The 15,684-nt window shown below is 39.1% G+C and overlaps 1 protein-coding gene across 10 annotated transcripts in view; it reads left to right on the top strand.

Moving 5' to 3' along the window:
- The window catches only part of GTDC1 (glycosyltransferase like domain containing 1), a 198,734-nt gene that overhangs the window by 46,005 nt on the left and 137,045 nt on the right, over window positions 1-15,684 (top strand). For 9 of the 10 annotated variants that reach the window (XR_005952874.1, XM_041407329.1, XM_041407357.1 and 6 more), the window contains exon 4: window positions 6,779-6,989. Coding sequence is in view for 8 of the 10 variants with exons in the window: in XM_041407329.1 (XP_041263263.1) it covers window positions 6,808-6,989 (182 nt within the window). In the remaining 2 variants the exon portion in view is untranslated. Of the gene's footprint in view, window positions 1-6,778; window positions 6,990-15,684 lie in introns of those variants that run through there. The other variant, XM_041407338.1, reaches the window with a different exon arrangement.

Below are 15,684 nucleotides of genomic sequence, written 5' to 3'. Positions count from 1 at the left end.
AGACTTGGACTTTTTCTATAATAGGGAACTAGCAACTAATATGTCTCCTGTCAAGTTTAAAAATAGTGCTACATCTCCCATTACTACACCTATTAGTTCCCTCTCCTCTTGGAGATACTCTAAATCAAGGATCCTTCATCTATTTAAACCTAATATAAGCCTTCAGCATCATCAGTGCTGTCAAATTTATAGTCGTAGGTGCAACACTGGAAATGTTGAGTCCTGTAAACTGTGTTGATCCTTCACGTGCTGTAAACACACTGCAAATAAGTTGGATAAAGCCAGCATATCATTTGACAACTTTAGCAGTCTCTGTTAAAATCAGTTTTCATTTTTCCAAGCTTCTGAATTACATGGCAAATGAGAGCTTATAATTAACTGTTAAATCAGAATAACTAATTTTCTCTCAGATCCAATTGCAAACCTGGCATACTCTCATATGAGGTTATACTCTCATATTAGAGCTGTATTTTTTTTTTACCTTGTTTAAAAAATTCCTGCCAGTGGTGGAAGAGCTCCTCAAAATAATGTAAAACTTTTTGTGATGATAATTATTTAATATCTTCTGCTCTGTAGCATACTCATGTCAACTTCTGTAAGTCTATTTGGACCACTAAAGAGAGGAGACAGAGGAACAAAGCCTGTGGAAGAGTTAATTTGGTTTGCTAGTGATGGTGGCTGTAGTTGTTTCCCTGGCAGGGCATGGCCCTGGTTCTCCATCACACCTTTTCTGTGTCTTTTACCTTTCTATCTTGGTTTTCTTTGGAAGAAAATTTTATCCTATTTAAATATTAACAATGCTTAGTTTGCCTTTAAAAAGGCAAATCTGAAAAAGGTAAATCTGAATTTGTGAAGGTAGTTTACAGAGTACTGAGTATCCCTCATGCGTTGTCCTGAGTAGTATTTAGTCCAGTGTGTACAATTTAGGAGGTCAATTAGACACAAAGAAACCAAGTTGTGTCTTGTAATTGCCATTCCCAATGTACTGAGGGATCAGCACATCAGTCAGGGAAATTTCCCTGAAAATATATCTTTGGACTGCTGTGCTCCGTGGGGGGATGGAGGCTTCCCCACCGAGGTAGCTTTGACTGTTGTGGTTTTGAGTTAGCCATAAATGTGATGCACAGATGTCTTTCTCCACTGGAAAAAAAGTATAAATTGCAATAATTTATTCAGTATAGATTAAGATCTTCAAAGATGTTGATTGAGGATGGCTAGAAGTATAGATGCAAAGTATTTATGATAGTCTCAGACTGTGTCAGGAAAGAAGGTAAAAAAAAAAATTCTAGGGATTAATTTTTTTTTTTTGCTTTTCTGTAGTTGGAAAGAAAACAAATTTAATTTACAACAGAAAATTATGAAGGTCATTAGTGCCTTTGCCTAGATAAAATAGTAAAACAATTTAAATTCTGAGTTTTAAAATGCTTACACTGCATATGCATTAACATCTTTTTCCTAAGGATTTATAGCAATATTGTTAACTTAGCATTCACAGGGTAATGTGCAGGTTTTACAGCCCATTACTTTCTAAATGCATAAACTCCAAAAGGATCCTTAACTGTCTCTTGGGTCAAGGTGTCTCTGGATTGATAGCCATGGGACATCTTCAAAATATTGACTTCCAATTTCTGCTGCTCCATCTCAGGGTTGAAAACACAGACATAAGAACTGAAACCAGCAGTCCTCACAATTCGATTAAGATCAAACCACTTCTTTAAAAATTATGTTGTTTGCAATTCTGATTGCATCATAGAATCACAGAATGGTTTGGGTTGGAAGAGACCTTAAGCCTCATCCAGTGCCACCCCCTGCCATGGGCAGGGACATCTTTCACTGTCCCAGACTTCTCCAAGCCCTGTCCAGCCTGGCCTTGGGCACTTACAGGGATCCAGGGGCAGCCACAGCTCCTCTGGGCACCCTGTGCCAGGGCCTCTTCACCATTACAGGGAAGAATTTCCTCCCAGTTTCTAATGTAAATGTACCTTCCCTCAGTTTAAAGCCATTCCCCTTGCTCTGTCAATCCATGCCTTTGTATGTATAGATCGTAAGTACAGTAAAAATGAGATGTGGTATTTTAGTGAAACCAAAGCAGGCCAGGAAATCCATGCAGGTTTCATTCCTTGCTGCCTCCAGGTAATGGTAAATTTTGGTATTCTGTAGGTGTTTGCAGCTCTGAGGTTGTGTGCATGGGCCAGACTGTGGTTTATGGGTGTCACCAGTAAATTAATGTTATTGCTGCTCAGCCATCCAAATACAGGTGAACAATTTTCGTTTACCACATTCTCAAAAGAAGTGGAGGTTTTCTTGCTTTTTCCAGGTGGTTTATGTAAAAGATAAATTGTCATTTTCGCTTATGCAGTTCAGTAATGACAAAACTCAGAACCGGTGCTTTTGGGTGATCTAAATACAAGTTAAATTTTGGTTCAACCTTAAGATGTGATTGTGTTTAAGGTACAGCTTTGGGGTTTTGGTGAGTCACTGTCATGAGTGGGAGGGCAGTGCAGGCTCTTTCAATCTCTGTGTGTGTATTTACAGCACATCCCCAATTCAGGTAGGGATGGGAAGGAGAAGGAGAAGAGGAGGAAAGGTAGGGACTCTCAAAAGTCCTTTGAAAAATTGCATTTTATTGCAGTGTGGAACATGGAAATTTTTTGCCTGTGGCAGCCATCACAGTGAGTTCATGTGAAACCATCAAAGGTTTAAGTATGTTGATGTCCACAGGTTGTACCTGGTGGGTTTTGCAGTGGGTTGAGTTACGAGACTCTGAACCACGTGTGCTCGGATACGGCGGCGGAATAAATTTCTCATATGTGTGGGACTGTGACGGTTAAAACAATCATTACTGAAACCATATACCTTATTTCCTGTAACTAATAGCAGATCTCTACCTGTGGAATATATTAACAACTATTCCTTTGGGTTTGGATGGTTGCTCAGCTGTTTTGTTGGACAGATATTTAGACGTGGTGTGTAATTTATGTTGTCTGAGTACGTCAATGAACAGAGCTAATTATGGCTTCCTGATGTGAGCTGTGCTGATGTTTGTGAAACCACACTTCTGCATGTTAGAGTGAACGTGTATTCTTTAATAAATTGTGGAAAATGATGGGTTTTCTCTGCCTAGGTTGGTTAACAAAAATACCTAAGCTGACATTCACCTAGAGTTTAAAAAGAAGCCATGGTTTTGTGTCTGGTTGAACAGTTAATTCTTCCATGCATTTAAAGATAATTTTTATTTATTACTCTGTACAGTACTCAGACTTCCTTTTAAAAGGAAATTATGGGCTCAAACAGCAGTGGCCCTTTCAGGGACTCCGTCACTTGCCATGTTTCAGTGTGGGGTAGAGCTGCAGCAAGTGACAAAAGTCCTGGCTGAATGTCACTGTGAGCGGCTGGCTTTGAGACAGCCCCTAATTACCCACCTACACTTCCCAGTACTTCAATATACCTCTTGTGTTAGTCATGTCATTTGGACACTGTCAGCACTTTGAAGGATTTTTTTTTTCAGATGTGTAATGTGTATCCTGAGGAATGTGCTGCTCTGTATGGTAAAGACAGAGTAGGAAATTTTCAAAGGAAGGGATCCTGCAGCCGTGTGGATGGGGTTGAGCTGTTTGAGGAACACCCAGGATTGCTGGCTCCAGAGAGGAAATACTGTAATGAGAAAGGGGAAGCAGTTCTGTTTTTCTAATATTTGTTGTTTTCTTTGAAATGGGGAAAAGAATACCTGGAGTGATTTATATTTAATTGAGGATTGCATTCCATCAGATACGGTGAATGTTCTCAGGCCATTTATCAGCTGTGTCTTTTGGAGACCTCTGAGGAGTTTATGGTACATATTTACCTTAACTTGGCTGGGTCAAGGGAAATAAAGCAAAAATAATAGCTGTTATTTTTGTATGTGAACAAAACTGGAAGTCATGTGGGTGAAATATGAGCCAAACGACCGTGTCCTACCGCCTCTGTGTCTTTCTAAGTACAAGAAATTATTAGTTATATGTAATATAATTTCCTTAGCATTATCAGTGTATCTTTTAAAAACAGAAGATTTATTGACTTTTTAGTTGCTTCATCTTACTCAAGCCCTGAAGTGAATGTGACATATTTTGTGCTGCCATTATCCTTTAGTAGTATCTTATGTAGGTAGCATCTTTTTTTTTTAAAATAAAACAACCTAACAATAAAAAACAAACCAATAACATTATAACATTTTTTCTGAATTGAATTTGGTGTATATTGCTGGTAATGTACAGAGATGACACAACAACAGAATCCTACAAGTGCTAGTGAGGATTTTATTAAGCAGTACCTACGTTTTTTGGAGCAAGTGAGTTTTGTAAGAAAACCTTTGAGCTTTAGGTCGTCTCTGAAAAAAATGTGTCATTGCTGATTGTCACCCTCATGGGCTGCTGCCACGGGGTCTGTGAGTGTTATTGTGAAGAATTACATTTCAAGAGTTATCTTAACACCCACTCCACAACACATCCATGATTCAACCCAGTTTCCCAATGTAAATAGCCAAAGGGAGTTTGTGTAGTAATACTTGTGTATTGCAGTTTCCCTAATACATCCAAAGGCAGGTAAATGCAGAATAATTAACTAAATGTCAGGGTCTTTAAGCAGGAGGAAACACGAGGACTGAGCAATCTCTTACTGTCAGCGTGTACAGTCATTCTCTGTTCCCGTGAGGGATGTACAGTGAAAACTGGTGCAAAATAAAACCAAAGAGCACAGTGTGGGTTCAGCTAAACCTGGTGATAAAACCAGTTTCAGAACTAGTCTGGTGAAGTGTGATCTGATCAGATGCTTCATGAACAAATTGCTTTATTACTGATACTGTTAATGATTTGTAAATTAGTTGCAAGCCTCCTCGAGTGACTGACTCAGTGGCATTTACCAACTTTTCACATACCCCCATTTTTAGGGGCTGAATTTATAAAACACTTCCCTTTAGTCCCTTGAATTAAATTTTCGGTGGCATTTGATGACAAGCATAGCATGATTAATTACAAATTGTTCTTTAGGTGAATAGTGCAGATTCTAAACCACAGCTTGTGTTTTTATAGCAGTTATTACCCTGCAGGCTCCAAAAGGGCTTTGGAGGAGAGAGTATGATTTTGGTTACATCATTGTAAATTCAGAAAACGTCAGTGATCTCAAAAGTGTGATTTTTTTGAAATTAGGTCAGTGGAAAAGAGATTAGAAACTGCTTTGCTACCTGAAAAGAAGCAAGCTCCAAAATGGAGTGAAGTATCTGCTTCCAGATGGCTTTCCTTTTCGTTTTGCAAAGAACGTATTTGTTAAAACAAATAATTTATTTGAAATAATATGGAGGAGTGAATAATAGAGCAAATGATAACCTGAATCCGGGCTGGATTAGGACATGAAAGTTGGAGCATGGAATGTTTTTCTTTTGCTGATTGTTCTGTAATGACCCAGAAGCTCTACATCAACATTTCATCTGGCACCATGGTGGGCTAACAGCAAAAACTACCTAAAGGTTTATGTTTTGTCTCCCAATTAAATTGATTCAGTGTTTGGATTTTTGTTGCTGGTTAACTGATCTTTTGATAGCCACAGTGCACTTAAAAGGCTTTTTGTTTGTTTTCTGCACTCTGATTGCAGAATACATAATATTTTTAACCTGATCTTGAATCAAACAAAATTTCTTAACTATGGTTGAAATGATTATTGAGATTTTCAGGAGAGTATGTAGTTCTCTGTTGAATTCTCATTTCTTGTCACCAGAGGTTTTGGTAAGATAAGGATTACCATCTGAAACCACTAGAAATTGCAGGTCAGGAAATGGCTGTAAGGTCTTGCAATGTACAGTGTCAAACACTAGTCTGGAATAGCTGAGTTTAGCATGGAGTCCATCATTCTTGGGGAGTGTTGAGAGGGAAACCATCAGAAAGGTGTTTGAGGATGGTGAACACCTTTCAGGGTTTTGCTTTCAGCTTTTGTTTGTGGTGGCTTTGCTCGAAGCATGTGAAAAGCAGCTTTTGAGTACCCCAAGGGTGTGACTCATGAGGGCGATGAGCAATAGTCACCCGGTTTTCATCTGTCCCCTCGCTTTGGGCAGCACGTTCTGCATCCTGTTTGTGAGCAGCTCTGTGGCTTTTTGTCTCAGAGCTTCCTTGAGCCTCCTCTAGTGCTCTCTTCCACCCACTTTGGAGTACTCAGAAGAAATAAGGTGGTTTACGTCTCCTGTTGTTGCTGGGCCTGTGATGCCAGCTCCCAGCCATGCAGGAGGGTGTCCTGGGGGATGTCCCAGCTGCATCTCCTCAAGCTGCTCTCTGCCTTTATGCCTCCTACCCAAGTCAGTGTTACTGGCAGCTGTTCTGGCTGAAGTGTGTTTGAATTGCTCTTTAATTTTCTCTGCCACCAGGAAAAGGAGGGAAACCTGTATTAGAATGAATAAGCTACATCCTAAATTATGGAATAATTTACCATATTAGGGAGTTAGTGTATAAAATAAAGCTGTTTTTAAATATTGGATTGAAAACAAACCCATAAATTAAAACTACAATGCGTTCCTAAGTCTTGCACGTTTTCATTAATTTAAAATTTACAGACAATATCTTTTAAAGGTCAAAATAATCTAGTTATCATAATTGCTAAGTAGCCTTTTCTGAAGTAAACTCATTAATGCAATATTAAGGATTATATTACAAGGTCTTGTAGTATATTTCTTCTTCTTCCAATATAATTTGCTTAAGTAGTAACAATAATAAAGATATGTTTCTAAAGTAAAATACTTCTCTGTTTTCATTTTCAGGTTTCAGACAGTTCTGAAATACTTGGAAAATGAGTGTTCTTCTCATTGAACCCTTTTACGGTGGCTCCCACAAACAGCTGATGGATCTTCTCCAGGAAGAGCTGCAAGAAGATTGTGTCCTCTGCACGCTCCCAGCCAAGAAGTGGCATTGGAAGGCACGGACTTCTGCTCTTTATTTCATGCAAACAGTGCCAACAAGTTCTAATTACAGGTAACCAAGGGATTGAATAATTTCTAAACTCAAATTACACAGATGCCTTCAACCAGGTCTCTTGAATTTACTCCTTTTGTGTATGCAGGGATGTATGTGAGAGCAATTCGGGGCTTGTAGTTGGGCAGCACAGGTTTTTCTTCTTGGGGTATAGCTGAGAAATTATAAGTTTTATTTAGAACTTCCAGGACTGTTTTGTCTTGCATCTCCAGTCCGTGAGAGTCTCTCAGTATCTGGGTACCTGATGTCTATACGTGTGTGTGTATCTCTTATTTGAAATTTATCATGTGAGCTCAGTCATTCTGAAAGGTTTAAACTGTGCTTCACAGATTAGGCTGAGAGATGGCACAGATGTGAACACTGCAATCTTCCTCACGTGCCCTCCCATGTATCTATTAGCAAGTCTGATTTATCAGTGTCCTGCTCAGGCTGACCTGGAGGATTAAGGGAGCAGTTTTATCTTAATGATGGTCCAGTTCAGTAACGTGCCAGCAACTGAGTGTCAATTATACATTTATGTAAGTAGCAAATTTCCATCAGCTAGAACCTGGGCTGATAAAAACAGGCGATTTAGGTCAAGATAGCTATCACATAGTGAGAATCAGCCCCTCCAGAGCCAAGCTGTCTCTAAACCCAGCAGTTTTGCTTGGCCTACCTGATCAGATGAGATGTGGCGAGGTGATTGTCTGGAGCAGTGAGATAGAGCTTTGCTCACAGCGTGCAGAACATTGTGTGGGGACTGTGCACCTTCGTGGGGAGATACTGTTCATGCACGAGGTTCTTTCAGCATAAGCAGCTGCAGAATGAACTTCAGGAGGAGTCTGAGCACACCTGAATGATATGCCAACGAGTCACAGTTCAGAACTGGGTCTGGTATGTTTTTACTGTGAGCGAGTAGGTGCTTCCTGAGGAAGGAATATCACTTTTCAAGAGTCAATTTGTGCTGTAGAAGGCTGTATTTGCTCAGTGTTACCCAGCACAATGTCTAAGCCGTCTTGGAACACATATTGTGTAAATGTACACCTTTCCTTGGCCGGCTTTTGGCTCCTATTTAAAATAATCTCCCACCTCAAGCCAAACGTTATAATTAAGTTTCCCCGTTTTGTCTTGTGCGAGGCATTCAGTGTTAGTTTCCTCTTGCTTTCTTTTTGCAACAGTTTTGTTTTGGAGGAGTGTACATGACAAACTGTTATGTAAATTTGTCTTGTATCACAACCACATCCTCCAACGCATCACAATGTTATCTGTGTTCCTTCAAGGTCAGCAGCCCAAGCTGTCCAGCACTAACTGCATTAAACTAATCAGACATCACTCATAGACATACACTTCATTAGTTTAACTTACAGTTACATTGACCTAAGATAACTTAACTCCAATTTGTCAAGTAACCCACATCTTGGGGAAAGGGGGAGGGAGTGCTGACAAAATAAAAACCAAAAAAAGCAAAATCCCACAAAAAACCCAACAACCCAACAAAAAAACCTCAACCCAGCAGCCTGAAAACTCACTTGAAGTTAATAAACTTGCAATCTGTCATAGACTTATGTGCAAATACAACCTTTACTGACAGCAAATAAATCTGATCTAACCAGTGGAGCATCTTAAGGAGAGGAAAGCGTTTTCTTTGCTGGTGCTGTTTGGGTTGGAGCAGAGGGAATCAAACAGTCAAAGTTGACAAAGATGCGATGGTTAAAATAGAATTTGTACCTTGTCCTCGCAGGCAGCATAAAATTTTAGGATCAAGGGCTGATATGGCTGGTGAGAGGAAAACTGATTAGAGGTACCTTCTACTTTACTTGCACATTTTTAATGTCTGTTTTGTAATTTAATGTTTCGATTATTTTATTAAGTTGAAGGTATAGTGCATCAGATTCAACTGAGTAAGGATGACTACTCTCCTATTAGAAACACATTGATTAAAATTAATTTTAATTCTGTTATTTCTAAGCTTTCTAGTAACCACTGAAGATCAGCTTCCCAGGTAGTAGTTTGTAAAGACAAAATTCCATTGTACTGGCAATACTGCGTGTTTAGAATTGCACATTTAAATATTTCAAACTTCTTGTGAGGTTGTGGAAAATACCAAATTTACATTACTTATAATATTGATATTATTTACAGAAAAAACCCCTTTCTTTTATAAGTGTTTTCCATAAATGTGACATTTCGTGAATACCTTGTTTTTATTTGTATGTTTAGTAGTGCAGAAAGGTCACAGGTATTTCAAGTGGAAACGTTTGTGATAATGGAGCTGCCTTACTAAATCTTTATGTTCAAACTGTACTTTATTTCAAGATCCTGGTGTGTGTGAGAAGTAATACTGATGCTGTTAAGTCTGATGTTAGATGTATTTTAGAGAAGTAGTATAGATTTATTTTAAAGGATTTGGACTTCTATCCATATAACCTGATTTTTGGGAGCAGGAAGGTTTGTTAGTTTAAATGTGGCACTCAGCGTGTTAAGGAATAGCCTTAAAAAGTGCTTTTGAAACAAAGGATGCAGTGCAGAGCCATATATGTTAAATTCAGATGCTCTGCAGTGAGCAGAGAGTTTCTGTGATGAACTTGCTAATTGTTTTATCAGAGAACAGACGTGTCCTCCCTTGAGCACAAGCTAAAGCTGAGCTGGTAACAAGCAGGGCACTTAATGTTACTTTTGTGAACTGTACGGCCGCTCTCTTGGTGTGCAGGAACATGATGTTCCCAAGAACGTGGGGATCTCCCCGGGATTGTCACAGGGAGAAGGTGTCCTCACCCTCCACAGGAACACACAGAGCTGTTACGGGAGATATCGGACACTCACTGTTTGATCTGCAGCACTGCCTGGATTTTTATTAATTCCCTGATGCAAAGTCTGTGCTGAATTTCTCCAGAAAAGTTTTGCTTTTCTGTTTTCTTGGCTTTGTTGAGCAATGTGTTAAACCAGCTCGTGTTTTCCTTCATCTCCTGAGAGGAGCATGGGAGCCCTGAGGAGTGGGAAGCCCAAGCATGCAGAATCCCTTCAACTTAGGAAACCAGGAGGAGAATTTAAAGGTGGATCACTTGCCTAGCGATCTTGGAATGATCACATGGATTGATGTGCAGCAGCCACAGACTGAGTTTTAATTGCTCAGAGTCACAGATGATTTTTCCTTAATTGGAAAGAAGGTGTTTGGATGTTGCGTTGGTACAAGGAGTTTCATTCTTGTGGTGGCAGTTTCCAAATCACAGCATTTGAAGTGCATTGAAAAAAGGGAGGAATTACTGTCTGCTTTCTCTAGACAAGGTTTTCAACCATCTGAGAGTTTTGTTAGCAGTTGGTGGGATATTATCTTCATTCCATGGATTTGGAAGGTCCAGCAGAGCCTCCTCAGGCTGCTGGCACTCTGCAGAGCTGCTGTGCTCAACTGCTTTGTCTCCCAACTTCTTCAGACAGCTTCAGCTTCTTGATAAATGTGGGTGTCTGATCTTTAGCCTAAAGTTGTTTTCCATAGCACACAGCGACTGTTCTGTAGTTCTAGAAAGCATGTAAAAGAAGAAATTTTTTTAGACTTTAAAAAATTCTTAATTCAAGGAAAGTTCTCAAATTTGAAAATACTGTTGCACAATTTAATGAAAAACAAAAATGCTTTTCTTTTTCCTGTAATTATTTTCTTTATTACAGCGAGCAGTCTATTAAATTACAGAGAGTAAAACACTGGTATGACACATTAGATGAAAGGAGTTTATCTTTTAGGAGCTATCCTCTACAAAATAATTTAATCTCCAAAAAGTTAGTAGCATAAGACTGTAAAATAGAGTGACTAAATTCAGTGTAGCTTCCAGTGTGTTTTAATAGCACTGCTATATTATTTTAAATATATATATATAAATATTATGTATAACATTCAGTATTGCCCCCCAGGTAGCTGTTCATATGAATAAAGATTTTATTTGTAGCAGATTCTAGCTCTGAAATACCCCTAGGGTAAATGTTAGCATATATATACCCCTTGATATCTGACAACTATATTTTAAAGACAAATTCTGTGCTTTTTATGTTTTCAAAAGAGAAAACAAATTATTGTTTTCAATTAATAGAGCCCTGGAAAAAAAAAAACCCAACCTGGGGGTGGTGTTCAGCAAAGGAGAGTGTATTTCAACAATAACTAATGTAGACGTAGTTGTTTCTTGATTTTGGATTTTTTTTTTGTTTGTTTGTTTGTTTTTTCTGTTAAAATCTACTAGATTTAGGACTGTTTCAGATCTGATGCTTTTGTTCTTTTCTATAAGGCGAAAATACATTATTATAGAGTGGATTCTTTATTAACTGGTGGGCTGTGTCCTCTAAATATATTAAAAAGGGAACACTTAAATTTTTTTTTTCCCACTGAGTAGTTCAGTCCTACTGAAAACATAACACTGTGTGGATGTGTGACCATTTGCAAGCTTGAGGATTTAACTGTTTTCTAGATACTTTATTTTCAGAAACATTCCCGCATGCCCTGGAGAAGGTGTTTGAGGATGTAACTCAAAGCACGGCAGGGCAAATTTCATTAAATCTGAATACATAGATACTCATTTGTGCTGGAAACATTCCTGCCTGTTTACATATTTCTGTAAAATACTGGAAATGTTCATACGCTGTTTGTAGGAACTGCAATAATTTGTCCTGCATTAGAGGCCATCCTAGAATTTGACCCTCATAATGCTCAGGTAAGGAATAAATAAATTGTATGTATGAATAGTACATTAATTAAAAGAAGATAACCAATTATCTACAAATTAAAAGCTTATCTGATACTGTTTGGGTTCTTTGGGCATATTTTATGGTGTTTGCCTCTATATATAGGTGAATAAACATAAACCTTATTCATAGCATTAACTATTAGGAGTGTGTATTTTGATGCTACTGCTCAAATTCACTGCATTTGAAGATGGGACCTGTCTTATCTCTTGGGAATTACTGAATAATTTTCTGCCCAGAGGTTGTTGTGTTTTCACCCCATGTCTTTGTTGCTCTTTGTGTTGTAACTGTGTGGGGGCACAGTGGGATGTGCTCCTGGACAGGGAATGTGCTCCTGGAGATCCCTTGTGCTTTGATGAGCTTATGTAAAGACAGGAATATATAAGGTGACTAAATGTAATATCCAGTATCCCATGAGGACAGGGTTGAGGTCTCCTAGAAACACATAATCACAGATTGGGTTGGGTTGGAGCTGACCATGTTGTTCCAACCCCTTTGCCATGGGCAGGGGCACCTTCCACTAGACTAGCTTTCTTTTTCTTTTTCTTTTTTTTCTTTTTCCCTATCCAAGCTGGCTTTAAACACTTTTCTGATTAAAAATGCCACCTGGATATAACTCACTGGTGGGTACAAATCTCCACGTTCTCACCTTGTTGTGGAGGTGCCCAAAGGAAGGTGTGGGAGGCCCTGCTTCACCCTGCTCTCCGCTTTTCCGCTCCCTCGCTGAACAAAGGGTCATTACTTCTTTAATTCCATTAGTGCTAAATTTGCTCGCATTTCTTCCCCTGAACAAACCGTTTTGAGTTCACCCAGGTTAGTTCACGCGGGCTGGTGCAAACGCACACACGTTTGTCCTGCCCACGCTCCGAGGGAGCTGGCTGGGAGTTCGCTCAGCTCTGGGGGCCAGATGGCCGTCCTAGCACCATGTTGAGCCTAAACCAATAAACCCTACTGAGATACGAGACACAGGCACCATGTACTGAGCTAAAACAACTTGGTGACTTCTGACCAGAGCTGGCTGGTGTCCAGCCAGCTTTGAGTGTAAGCACAGAGAATATACGTCCATATGGAATGGCACGAAGCTCCACCACTCGGCACAGATGATGCCCTCCACTGCTGTAGCCCTGGATAATAGAGGGTGTCCCAGCCTGGATAAGGGGTGTGAAATTCTCTCTGCTGAGGGAGAACTTGGAGGCCATCTGATGCTGGAAAAACATAACATGGGAATGCATGTGTAAAACTGGGTTTTGTTTGATTTAGGTTAAGATTGCCCTAAACCTGTTCCGGAAACTTCTGAAAAATGTTAACGGTCAAAGAGACTTTGGGAAGGGGAGCATGTTTTCAAATGGATTTGAGAATGATTTTTAGCAGAATGCTAATATAAATCAAGGTGTGAAAGTTAACAGAAAAAATGTTTAGAATCATAATTAATCTGATTTTTTTTAAATGGTGAAGTTAGTGTAAATAAAAGCAAATGATTAAATAATTGGTAAAAAAAAAATCCAGTAAAAAGACTTAACCCAGTAAAAAATGAAGTAAAAAATTAGGGCAGGTCTAGAGGAAAAATAATTTCCTTTTGAGGATAAAAGCACTGCTGTTGTTTCTTTGCTTACAACCAGACTGCGAAAATTTCCTTTTCAATGTGATGGAGAGAGGCTGCCTGAAAAGTTTTTGTGAAGCTGATGAAGGAGGTGGGATGTCCTTTTGAGGGAGATGAATTCTCTTGCTCTGAAGGGCCAGAAACAATGCTCTGGTGCTCAAAAGTCCTTGTACAGCACCATGATTTAAGAACAAATGTTTTTTTATTCTTAGCTCTGGCTGCCGAAAACCTTGGAGGGGGCGATCCAATAAGAACAGCAAAAAAAATCTTCTAAGAAACAGGACAAAAAAACCTCCCAAGTAAACTACCTGAAATTTATTCAGGCAGACAGCAATGTGATCTTAAACATTCACTTTGCATTAATCAACTTTGCCTTAGATAAAATGCTGGCAGATGGTAGCTATTCATTTTAAAAGTGACAGGTTTTCTTTACGTTTTTGTGTGGAAACCCCCACATGCACTCTTCCCTCCAAAAACTTTACTTGGTTAATTTGTCCAACATGCCTTTTTTTTTTTTTTTCCCCTTAAATACACTCCCATTATTAGGCAATTTCACAATTTGGATAGTTAAAAGAGGGTTTAGATGAGTTTAAATGCAGGCTCCTTCCTTTGAAGTCCGGGGAAGTGTATATATGGGAGCTGAGTTTTGGCAGAAGTGAGCTGGGAATGATGAAGACGATGCGGGGAGAGGTGCGGGGCCGGGGAGGACGCGGGCTTGGACTGCTGGGTGATCTCCACAAAGTGCTAATGTGAAATGGCAGTTGTCTGTTTGATGTGTAAAAGATTTGCTGAAATTCCAACAAAATATTCTGATGAGAGAAGGAAAGAACAGTCTGGGTTTTCAAACCCTAGCATGTGTTTTCCTTTATGTTCTCAAATGCCGGGTGAAATCCTTATTTTTCTTTCTAAAATGAATTTTATGAATCACCTGGAGAATTGATATTTACATTGCTGGCAGTAAAATGTAATGAAATTGTGCATTATGATTCAGTATTTCTGCACTTATGATTTTAATGAGGATTTTATCTGTCCTTTTAAATGGTTGCTGTGTATATATTTTATTTCTAGATTAGTTATGGATTACATTTCTATTTTCAAATAACAAACATATACACTACTATATTATAAAGAATATGATGCTTTCCACAATTCATTGTCATTCCAGCCCATAACACTAATTTGATCTTCCAAAGGGAAAGTAAAAAAGCTTTAGTTTGCATCTAATAAAGAGAAAAATATTGATTTTTTTTCCCTTTTTTTTTTGGTGCTGCTTTTTTTCCCCTAATCTCAGGTTGTTGTTGTTTGTTTTGTTTTGCCTTTTTTTTTTTTTACTAAAATGTAAATATTACAAATTTTGTCAGATACTTGCTTTGCACGTGATTTAGATTTATAGCTTTGTGTTCTGGTGTCATAAACAACTAATTTTCTTAATGAGTACCCACAACTAGGCTGGGTTTTGTGAATTGATGCATGATGAAAAGGAATTTTACATTGTGCAAACTGTTTTTAGCAAAGTAATTTTGGAAGAAGAACTACTTTAGCACTAATATAAATACATTTACTTTTGGGGGTTTTTTTGGGTAAGCTTTAACTTGACCCAAACACATTGAAGTTTGAAAGTCATGGTTCAGGTAGGAACATCTGTTTCCAGTCTTCAACAGAGTGAATCCAGAGGCCTTTCCTCACCTATTTCAGCCCATGTGCCTCTACCTGAGAGCCAGCCTGGATGGGGCTTGGAGCAACCAAGGTTCCCATGACAGGGGATTTGGAGCTGGATGATCTTTGAGATCTCTTCCAACCCAAACCATTCCAGGATTCTTTTTCTGCATCTGCTTTTTATGCCAGCTGAGGGCTGTTAGCACCTGCTGTGGGTGTCCGTGAGTTTTGGTGGAAATTTTGAAGGCACTGACTAGGTCCATGGTCACTCTGGAAGATGTGCCCAAAGGTGTTTTCTGCTTTTATCTTCTCGATTGCTCTGGGATTACAGGACTGACTGTCCCTAAGACAAGGCTGGGGTCCATTGGTTGCTCTCCAAGGGCATCACCTCCTGGTGTAGTGCCATTTGAGGGACTCAGGCCATAATCTTGAAGCCAGCTCTGGTGTGAGCTGAGGCACCATGGGTGAGGGTGGTTGTGGATGGATGGTTGCTTCATAAATGCTATTCTGTATCAAACAGAAATGTTAGTCTAAACAGAAAACTCTTGATTTTATGGATTGTTATCTTGTTTCTTCCCTAAACACACAACACATACCTAGGCAGGAGTTTGGTTGCAATCTTTGTGCCAAATTGTGCCACAATGGAAAACATTTAATTTAGGATCAGCTTCTGACTCCCCCATACCAGAGTTTGATCAATTTATTTTTCTCTTCCTCCTCTTCCCTTTAATATGT

Source organism: Onychostruthus taczanowskii, unplaced genomic scaffold (genome assembly GCF_017590055.1).
Source record: "Onychostruthus taczanowskii isolate IOZ18803 unplaced genomic scaffold, ASM1759005v1 scaffold10, whole genome shotgun sequence".
NCBI lineage: Eukaryota > Metazoa > Chordata > Aves > Passeriformes > Passeridae > Onychostruthus > Onychostruthus taczanowskii.
The sequence above is the reverse complement of the archived record's forward strand: the minus strand, read 5'-3'. Positions and strand labels throughout refer to the sequence as shown.